General features: G+C 30.3%; 1 protein-coding gene across 1 annotated transcript in view; it reads right to left on the reverse strand.

The window, feature by feature from the left end:
* LOC148310401 (adenylate kinase isoenzyme 5) overlaps positions 1–9953 on the reverse strand; it is a 42683-nt gene extending 32730 nt beyond the window's left edge. The window contains exons 1-3 of the mRNA XM_088258527.1: positions 9932–9953; positions 4752–4970; positions 2558–2668 (exon numbers count right to left, since the gene is read on the reverse strand). Coding sequence (XP_088114653.1) covers positions 2558–2668; positions 4752–4970; positions 9932–9953 — 352 coding nt within the window. The remainder of the gene's footprint in view (positions 1–2557; positions 2669–4751; positions 4971–9931) is intronic.
* Positions 9954–11850: the final 1897 nt, after the last annotated feature.

The following is an 11850-nucleotide window of genomic DNA, read 5'->3' on the forward strand; positions in this document are numbered from 1 at the left end:
CTTTTATTTCATTGTAAACTTATCAAGTAGAACTATAATTAATTTAGAAATTGATACGTAAAATGGTAGTTATCGTAACATCCGTTCAATGATACAGCTAATACTGTATTTATGTATATCATTAAATCAAATTAACGACAAGTTAACTGTGAATTACGTACAATTGGGAACCTAAGTCAGGGTAAAGTATTGTACAATATATAGGGTGACATGAATTACTTTTGTTGATAGCCCTGCTATCGTCGAATGAACCCTCGAATTATCACTGATTTCATATGTAGGTACATACTAGTAACATACAAAGTATATGTGTATATGCTAGTAACATACAAACAAACAAAAAATACGTCAGTAGTTGCTTATATCCGTACATTAAATCAGGAAAATAGAATGATTTTTTCTTCTTTTTCATATCTTCTCCGTTTTTAATTTTTATGTTAAAGTAGAAAATTTATTTTATAACGTTTATTTGTGCAATTGTAATCGTTGAAATAAGTAATTTTATTCTTAATTTGACAAAGAAAAAGCATTGCAAATATTTTAAGTGAAATGGCAGCAGTTCTTACAAAACCATAGTGATCGAGTATAACCGATTTCAAGTTTTTTAAAATTAGCTAACAAAAACAAAAAAAAATATATTTCATGTTTATTGGGTTCGATTTGGACTTGAAAATCTATATTTTTCTCATGGAAAATTATATGTCGCATACTCTTCGGTTGAAACCCTCAAAAAATTAACTCAGTAGCTGGAGAAACAAAGAACATAGTGACTTTATTAGCATTAAAATAATCGCTCATATTATCATATTTAATAATGTACCATTTGGCAACATTTTACACTTGTGTATGATTTTAATAATAAAAAAAACATTTATTGAAATATACCCAAAAAGCTTACCTATGCGGGATAACGTCCCGGATCAGTCAATAAATACAATTAAAACAATTCTGTTTTTATAACACTATTAAGTATTTCTATAACTACTATAGCACTTAGCTTTCAACTATTGGTACTTTTTAATGGTTTCAATGAAAATGCTTTTTACTGTACTGGTGGGAAAAACTAAAGCCACGATTCATTGATCTGTCCAGACAATTGTAAAAATACTCTTGACCGCAGAATGATCCGTAGCGTCACACATGTTTTGAATGTCATATATCACATGTAATGTATCATGCGACATTCGTGTTCGACGTCATGCAATGAGGTGTACTCCATGGACCTACAACGGGGTATGAAATATTCAGAAATAACGATTTTTTAACAATCATGTACGGACATGTAATAAACCATTTTCCCATTGAATGCAACTGATAATTTGACATATAAAGCTCATGTTATCAAGAAAATAAACATTTCATATTGTAATAATATGGTATTGCATTGGAAAACCTGACTCAATGGCTATTTCATTAGTAAAATTAACTTCATGAAAATACGTTTTCAGAATGCTGAACGGATTCACGGAAGCCTAGAACTAGAGTTGATCACGTTTCAAAGTAACAAATTATTCTGTTCACAATATTTTGAGTGTGACCAAATTTTTGATCACGAACCAGAGTTGTTTCACTTAGGAATTTTTTATATTGAGTGGAGAAACCCAAATGTGTGAACAGGGATTTAAATGCAGTCAAAATGTTGTGAATAAAATAACTGATTAAATTATGAGTTTAATAAAACAAATATATATAAATATGTATTCAGGCGTCTCCTAGTATGTAAAGTTATTCGGAAAGAATCTGAAATATATTTTGTAAGGGTCTTTGCTAAATAAAAAGCTTGCTCAACTCACGTTTCAAAATTTATAGTAGTGTGGCTGTTAATCATGGGTAGAATGGTGAAACTTATATTGTATATTGTATAAAGTTATATTGTATAAAGTGATCACTTAAACCGGTATTCTTCTTCGAGACGGGAAAGAATGGTCAGTAAATTTAATATAAATTTCATTTTTTTATTAATATCTCATACACAGATGAAGAAGAATATGGAAGTGTGGGTATTGACAGGGCTAACAACCTATCATTTTCTGGTTTAAGTGATTACTTACTAATTTTAATTGGAAAAAAAAACATGAACGCTATGAACTGCCTTGTTAGAATATAAATCCCAGTGAGAAGCAGTTATAATTGCATAACGTCAAATATCACAGATCTAAGATTTTTACTGTCACAGTTGAACGTTTTTGTAGTTAAGACGATCATTAATATATTATTTATTAAAACTTTATGTACAGAAAAGAAATAAGTGCATTGGCGGGCTTATCGTTAAAAAGCAATCTTCCAACAAACCAAAAACAGACTTGTGATATTGATCAAAACGTTTGATACCATATAAAGCTGTTTGCAATCAGAGGGTAGATAGTACTTGAGCATATAAAAAAAAACATAAATTACAAATTGATGATAATAAGGAAGGCAAAGGAAAAAGGGAGTAAAGGGAAGGAGGTAGAGGGAAAAACTGAGGGAGGAGGTCTGATGGACACTTAGGGTTCTAATGATAAATATTATAGTAATGTCTCAGACGTTCCTTAAAAGTAAGCTTCTTATTACTTACCATTTCCGATGGCATACTGTTGGAGAAGGTCAGTCATATTGATATGGACAACGCCTCTTTTCTCCTGCATGAGGTTGTCACAATGGGTCACCTTACCACTGCCAGGACCTCCTGTATAAAACAAAACACGACACAAGGTTTAGCTTTTTACATTTTGACCTAATTATAGATACGTACGAAAATTAAGCCGTTACGTTTAATACTATATTTCAAAAACACAGAAACTCATCAAAGAAAATCATGCATACATTTAATATACTTTCCACAAAAGGAGCTTTGAGTGTTACGCAATAAAGATGTAAAGCTCCTTCAATTACCCATAAAGTCATTAAATTACAAAACTATGCAAAAAAGAGCTATATATAATTGAAACACTATGGAGGGTAGATTACAAATAGATCATAACATTCTACTATGTCATACATGATTGCATGACTCATGATAGACAAATAATAAACAAAAAATATATAAACAAATATTAATAAATGTGCCTTTGGCACGAGAAAATTTTGTGAGAACACACTATTGTAAATTTTAAATTTTAAATATATTTATGTTAAAAAAATATATAAGTATTTCAGATATGAAACCGTCAAAGACTCTAATCTACGAATTGCAGAAATATTATGTTACAAGAATATTATGTGATTACATTTTTTGTTTAAAAAATTCGTCGGTAACGTCGTTCGCGTCGCTTCGTAAAATTTATTGTGCCCTTAACCAATAACTGAGCATAAATATGGTATTTTTTAGTGATATCTCATAACAATATTATATACCTCTAGTTTAGTCAAAATCTAATCATCAATTACATCAAAATCGAACTAACTCCAGCAACATAAAAGAGGTGCATATCTAAATTACCTAGGAAAATAATTATATCACCAAAAAATAATTTGTAATAATTTCGGGCGTTCCACAAACTGTGCGCTTTTCTTAATACTATTTCTACAATATATGTAAATATTTCAACCATATAATCGATAAAAATCTTCATTCCCGACATGGCTCGCCATTTTAATATATTTTTTTAACTTAAGTTTAGTCCCTAATAATAAGTCCCAAAAAAACTTATGTAAAGTAATGTTCGTATGTACCCACGATCACAGAACCACGGTAGTTTTTCTTTCCTTTTTATGGTAGTGATATTTAAGCAACTTCCAATGAAAACTAATATTTAATATTGAAAGACCGTCGAATATAAACGTACATAAAGGCCACAGATTGATTTCACTGTAAAAATATATTTAAGGAACACTGGGGATAAGCATTATCCCGTGTGTGTATTATTGTAAAACTGTGTTCAATGGGACCTGAAGTCATTTGAAAAATGAGTTTCAGCCGTATTTGCTCTTACAATGGCGCCAGGGTACGCCCAAGATTTTTTAAATAATCGATATCCCAAGATCTAAATAAATCTTTAATAATGAAAATGAATTTGATCAATAGCTGAAAATTAACAAAATATTCCAGCGAAATTTTTAATAGAAAATAACGATAGAGAATAAAATATTTAAATTTCGAAAGTGGAAGCTTAGCCCATGGATGAAATAAATATTTAACACATTCAAATAAATACGATTTTCTAAATATTTACCCTTACAGAGATTTAATAGTGTAAAGTTTATATTTTGTTGGTGATATCTCCAAATACGCTGTTTTATTTTTGTGTTTATATCGTAAGAATAAATTTATTTCAGTCTAACAGACTGTATTTTTGTGAATTTTTGTAAAATTAGTAATTTTTCTGGTGATTTGGGGTAAGTTTTAAATAAATTTTACTAAAAATTATGCAAATATAGATTGACGTCTTTACACAACTATGTACGTCATAGTTCCATCAAGGATGCCAAAATGCCAGTACAAAACTTATAATAATATAAAAAAATCTAATAATAAGTCAATCAAACCCTTACCCGCACCCCAATGATGCATAGGGCACTGCGTCATATAAACGCAGTGTTATCTTGATCGTTACCACAGTAAGGAAAGGTGATCAGCCCTCCACTTCAGGTACCAGTCCCGGGTATATTGAATAAATATTTGAGTGAAAAAATCACCTATATTTATTTGATCCCCCCCCTGGTAATCGAAACCGGGACCTCCAGAACGGTAACTAAGCGTGCTGACCATTACACTACGGAGGCGGACAAAAATAACTAGTAGATTATAATTATTCAAAAAGGTTTCTTACCGAGAACGAAAATGACGGGAACCTTAGGCGTCTCGAATTTGACATGGCTGTTGTTCTGCATTGGAAACTTGCCGTCCGGGGGAGTCCCCACGGGGCGCGCCCCCGGCACCCCTCCGCCCCCCTGGGGCCCTCCGCCACCGCCGCCCTCGGGCCCCCCGCGCCCCTCCGCCCAAGCCGAGCGAGCACTCTCGCGCAACTCCTGGGACCCATTGTGCTGCTCTGAAAACAAAATAAGTCAAAAATCAACTAACGTAAGACAATTCCATAGATGAAAAAATCATAGACAAAAACAAAATAAAATTTATATCGATTACAGTTTAAGAGTAGCAGGGTTTTAAAAAATATTATTAATTGATTTGGCGTTTAATTTGTAGAGCTCCATTTTAATTAATGTTTTAAATGTAATATCAAACACTGATTTTTTGAGTCAAGTAAGTTGTATTTTATTGTAAAAAAACATAAAAAATAAATTTTGTGACAGTTGTTTTTGTTACTTTTGTGAATTTTGTAACTTATGGCACTTTCAAACGAATGTGTTAAAAAAATACATAATTAAATCGTACACAAAATAATATGGATTAAAATATTTCATTTATTTATGATATACCCACAATTAGTGTGGGCAATTTTCACTCACATATTTATTTAATATCACTCTACCCACACACATGCCATGCCTTTGTGGGATCTTTTTTGTATTCATTTTTATATTCTATTAATATTTTTTTGTATTTTGATTTATGCTATGTAATGCAAAAGAATTTAAAATAAAGAGAGAAAAAAACTCTGGACAGATAAGGGTTAAAAGAAGAAGAAAGAGTAACCATAATAGTATCCATTTTAGTACAATAAACAAATAAATAAATACATCAAGTCTCTTTTTTACACGCTTCTCTTTCCTGGTTATTGACAGTAGTTATTTTTGTATGATAAAACTATAATATTAACTAACTTACGTAAACAAATTTCACCTGGTAAATACCACCATTTCTTAAAATGAGTTGTGAAATGTGTTTGATCAATGATACTAAATGCATTAATATGTGTCACAATATATTGTTATATAAAGTGGTATTTTCCAAGTAAATTTCCATTAAAAAATGCATTACTAAGTGACTGCTGAATCAATCAATGAAATTAAAGAAATGGCAATAAATTGGTCATTGTACTTACCGATTTAACAAAAAGATTTTTTTATAAAAAAACTTTAAAAAAACTTTAGAAACAAAAATAATATAAATTATATAAATATTTAGGATAATTTATGCACAGTCATTTTCATAAAATAGTACCTGAAAGGTTTTAAACCTTATTATACACTGCTATAAAATATTTTTAATATAACTAACCATAAAGCCTTTCTCCGAACACCTCTTCCATACTCTTCGTACAGACTTCTTGACACAAAATGAAGTATCAAAAATTTTATCGAATAAAAGAGCCTCTTAAAATATATTTTCGACAGAATTTGCAATGAGTAATAAAGCAAGTGATGGAAAGTGGAGGTGAAAGGCGCCGATTTCCACGAAATTTTCTTTTGCTAAATTTTGCAATAATGAAGTCAGTACAAAGCAAAGGGTAGTATTGTAATCAACGGCTCATTGGCCTGAGTTTGGTGAAATAACGGTTAAAATAGGTAATAAGCGGAATTTCGCAAAATAATGTGATAAGTAGTCGATTTTAACAACAACAAAAAAGTTGTCACATGTCACAATTAATAATTTTGATAATTTTATTTGAACCGTTTTAATTAATCACTTAGAGAGATAGCCTTTTAATTTAACAATCAAGAAAAAAAAAATTTTTCAGGTGTTTCCTAATATATAAAATATACCATATTTATTGTTTCGGCATTAACTTTGTGGTAAGACATATTACAATGATTAAAGAAAACACTTGTTTTTTACAACTTGAGTTTTATTTTATTACATGTTTCAGAAGTTAAACTTCCATCATTCAGGTCTGTATAATAACTAAAATATAAAATATAAAATTGTTCTATAAATAAGGAGAGGGGAAAGTAAGGGGAAGGGGTTCTGAAACATGTAGTCTATAATAAAACTCAAGTGGTAAAAAACAAGTATTTTCTATAATCATTGTAAAATATACCAGTTAAGAACTTGCATACATCCAAATAAAAGGGTCAGTGCTTAACAATAGCTTTTCCAATCCAACCTTAGATGGCTCTAGTGAACTCACACGTACATCGTCTCGAGATTAATCATATATCTAGAAGTTCCAAAAACATGAGTATTGTAATTCTTTATAATAGGTAGAAAGGTGAACATTGCACGTGTGTAAAGTAATCACTTAATCAGCTTATGGCAGGTCATAAGCCCTATAAATACAAAGACTACCATATTTTTCTTCATCTATGTTGAGATGCTACAAAGTACAGCCTTTTAAGTTTATTTTCACAAGTATGCTTTACAATCTAATTTCTCACCAATCGCTTCAATACCAACTTGATAACATGCTAATTATACAATAAAGAATGTCAATTTTGCTTTTCTGGTTTCTATCCGCATACAATAATGCATAAGGCACTGCATCGTATCGACGTGGTGTTGACATATTCGGTGATAAGTCAAGGCGATCAGTCCTGCTCTAAAAAAGCCATGCTCTAAAGATCCACAAATATAGGTGAGAATTCTTGTTTTGAAGAGATATATTGTAGATGACGTAAATAAAGGAACTCGTGGCAAAAGACATTATTGCCGTATGGGGAAGATAATGATAGATAGGAAGGACTTAGTATATACTATTATTTCTTAAAATCGATTTTGACACGTGTTTCGATACATTCCATATAATTTTCCTTATGTGAAGCTAAGAATGAGTATAAATTTTAGAGTTTCTGAGTGTTTTTGGGATTTTTTGGAGTGTTGAAGGGTGGAAGGTAGGAGCTGTTTCTTTTTTTTATTTTATTTATCAGCGGGAATATGAATAATAGAGGTACGTTAAGTCATTGTCATATTGTTATATGTGTGTTTATTATTGTTTTTAATCTTATGAATTTCTATTGTTGCAAAATAATGCAGTTTACAAATTTTCAAATTAATTTTTTTCTTATGATTTATACGTTATTCGGATGCTTGTTATTTATTAAATAGCCGACGAACCCTGAAAATTTATCATTCCTCAAACAAAATTCAATTTCTCTGATTCTTGTTTTTAATTTTGCATCTAAAATTACTGTAAAAGTATAATAGATTCTTAAACTACAAAAATACGGTACAAGGTATAAAATCATTAACATTTAGCATAACCATATTTCATTAGGTACCTTAAAACAAATTTGTTATTATTTTAGTATTTGTTATATTTTTTATTATTCTTTTAGATTTTAGTTTGCTCTATGCTTTAGCATTGAGTTTCTTTTATTTATTTACATCAGAAAACTTAAAATTTACAAAGCGCAGGGTTGTGTAATAACTAACATAAATTGGTAATAACTTATGTAACTAGTATAATAACTAACATAACATAATAACTAACATGGCGAAAAATGATTGTATTTTTTTATTTATATTTTCAGTGGGTATAAACACCAGCTCCCTGGTTGGTTTTCGGGAAGATACTTACACCCGTATTAATTTAACTAACCGAAAAATCTAAAAACTTCTTCATCATACATTTCTAGAGTAAATCTAGAGTCTACTAATGTCTGGGCCTAATTCGGAATAGAACGGGAAAATTTTGAAACATTTACGTATGATGACTAATAATGTCAACGAATGTATTAATTTCAAAACAATTACCTACAGTCAAATTTATCATTGAAATAATTTCATTCTAAAAAAATGTTTGGTTTTATCACCAAATATTTCTATTTATTTATAAATTAAATTCTAGCATAAAAAAATATGTATTAATGTAGTATATTTAACTAAATAACCAACTTATATTTAAACAAATTAAAACAGGTACTATGTAGTTTTGACTGGTCAAATAAAATAAAAGTGCAATAACAAATAAAAAACCCGCGGGAAATAATCTGTGAAAGCTAAATTTAATAATTCATAACCCGTAATTAATTTATAAAATTACTTTTTATATTTTTTTGTCTCTGCTGAATGAATGTAAAAGATTGAAATTGAAGCAAAAATTTAACTTTTAAAATTTGAAGTGTCTTTGTTAATAATAGATGGATAGAAAGGGGAATGTGCTACACGTGTATAAAGTGATCACGTGAATACGTGTATAAAGAGAAACTGCATCATTCAAAATAGCAATGTAAATCCAAAATATTTGTTTCATGCAAAAAAATGTCGTTTTAGACTAAAAAGTTTAAACCACACAGCAACCTTTCAGGTGTTAAGAGTCAAAATGCGAATTTATGACTCGAATATTTTCATACTTAATGAAGTCTTTTTTTAATCCTTTATTGTTTCTAGAAGATGCATAAAAATCCAAATTGAATGTATTTACTATATTTTATCAGTTTTTTGTAATGTTGCCTCTCCTTCTGTACCTCGCAAATACTTAATTGTATAAAAATTCAACTTTGTTTTTTAAGTGAAAACAACGTTTTTTTTTCATTGGAGTGATTTTGAAAAGACTTAAACAGCTCCGCTTATCATGTTCCTACTTTATAAGTTTTATTGCCTATTCAAATGTGTGAGTGGTTTTACTCTTTATGGTAAATCAAAAGAGTAAAACCACTCACATTATATGTTTAAACTTACATTATAATGTTTATATTGTAGTAGATACAAATTATACGAAAGTAGATATAAAGGATAATATAGAGGATTTTTTTGCAAAAGATTTTTTACGTGTTCGTTATGTTGCCTTCATCACGGCGTACCAAGCTTGTCGAAAGCCAAAAACAATATTTCAGCCATGAGATTAATAAAAGCTGTTCGAAATTGAAATTGTTTTGTAATGTGAATTTTGACCTTCATTCAAATGTGTTATCGAGAGTTAGGAATAAGTAATGAAAATTATCGTACAATAAGTACTCAACCTTCCTCAATGAAATTGTGTTATTAAAAAGGCACCTACAAGGACATTCACAGTACGTGCACAGCGATAGTATCCAATATTCACCCCACATCACCGCACACCAATAAAATCGATACCCTTACTCATACAATAACAAAACTCATATCAATCGCTGAACACAATTATTGTCTCATAAATTGGCCATTAATAAGATGGAATAATATTATATTTACCTGTATCCAGACAGATGCCCATAGTCCATGGAGGTCACATAAAGCTTTGTTAAATTTTGGTCCGGACTAAAAAATAACGTACACCACGATTTTACACTTTTTTACGATGTTTGCCAAAACACACGAAAATATTAGTTTTACTTGAAACAATTGCGAATTTTCGAGTACAGTCGTTTGAGTTTTTTAAACTTGTTGCCGCACATTTTCAGTTCTTTATTTTCCAAATAAATAACTCCACAATTTACACTATATTGCGTAAAAAAAAACAACTAAAAATCACACTTTTTTAAAAATACTTATTATTTTAAATACATCATATTACGATTTTTACTAATGCTTATTTCTTATATATGTTTTAAGGTTCGTGTCGGTTACTAACCGGCATTTGTGTGCTCTTAATACTAATATTTACAAAAAATGTCTTGTTTTGCGGTCATAAAATTACGAAATAACCAATATTAATCAACAATTAACCAACAATTAATCGTTATAAAATGTGTTCAATATTTTTAATTAGACGAGAAATATTTTCCAATCAACTAACGGTCATTACAATATCTTTGGTCGGTGATAGCGAGAAACACGCGCGGTCGGATGTGCAGGCGATGACCAAATGAACCACCGCTTCAATGTCGCTGTCAGTAAAGGCCTATCTCTTTATCGAAAAGGGTATCACAAGAGTACAACAAAATAGAGCCACTATACCGATTGGATCATTCACCATACTCGTCTAGCGGAATGGAGACAACTCACGCTTTAGCCCTTAGAAAGGGTGCTCTGAACATAGAATCAACCGCAAAAGTACACTTTAATACAGTGGCGCCAAAACTTTTTTTTTATTTCAGAACCTATTTTGTGTAAAATGTTATAGAGTGTGCGAAAATTCAATAAACGACAACACCAAAATATGACTAAACTTCATATACAGTGTTCAAAAATGGTGCGGAATACATTGAAACGCGTATTACAATACATTCTAAGGAAAAGTGGTAGGTATTTACCAAGCGAAGCTTAAATTTCATTAATTGATTCAGCAGTCACTTTGTGGTAAAATGTATCCATTTTTAATTAAAGTTTTACTTAGTAAATGCCACTATTTCTTCAAATCTACTGTGACACGTATTTTGATGCAACATTTCAAACAATAGAAATTCATAAAAATATAAAGAACAATAAGCCCATAATTAACAATATGACAATGACTAAAGCCCCTCCCCCCTCCTGTTGCCTTTGTTGCCACTGAAAAGAAATAAAATAAAATATTAAAATTAAATAATAAAAAAAATAAGGAACAGCTCCTACCCACTCTTCAACCTTCAACGTCCCAAGGACACAACTCTAAAATTTAGAATTAACTTCACATACGGTGTTTGAAAATGATGCGGAATGCATCGAAATAGTGGTATTTACTAGGTAAAACTTTTATTCAAATTAAATTTAAATTGATTTTTGTTTAAATTAAATTTAAATTGAGGTTTGTTTCTTGCGACAGAATAATCGCCCGGATCGGGTGAAAGACATTTTTTCTATTTTGGAATGGCAATTAAAGATGAAAAGTAAGTAGGAAAAGGAGAATAATACTCATGACTAGAGTCTTTGGGATTGTATACCCTCACTAGCTTGTGAATCCTTTGAGAAGTGACTTTTAGGAAATAATTTAATAATTAAAACACGAAAAATTTCTCAGCTTAGTAATATTTGATGATGATAAAGAACCCTAAAACTTATAATTTTGGTATGCTGAAGCAATAAAACAGTACATTTTGATCCAATTTCAGAATATCTATCGATATTTCGATGCGACCCTTCAAATTGTTCTCTCAAACCTTTGAGGTATCATGACCCAAAGTTTAAGCACCACTGTAATAGGAAATGAATTAAAAGGAGCATATTATGCTCACGTAAAATTTTCCATTAAA

Source organism: Brachycentrus maculatus, unplaced genomic scaffold (assembly GCF_059751285.1).
Source record: "Brachycentrus maculatus isolate JH-2025_06_01 unplaced genomic scaffold, ASM5975128v1 h1tg000097l, whole genome shotgun sequence".
Taxonomy (NCBI): Eukaryota; Metazoa; Arthropoda; class Insecta; order Trichoptera; family Brachycentridae; genus Brachycentrus; species Brachycentrus maculatus.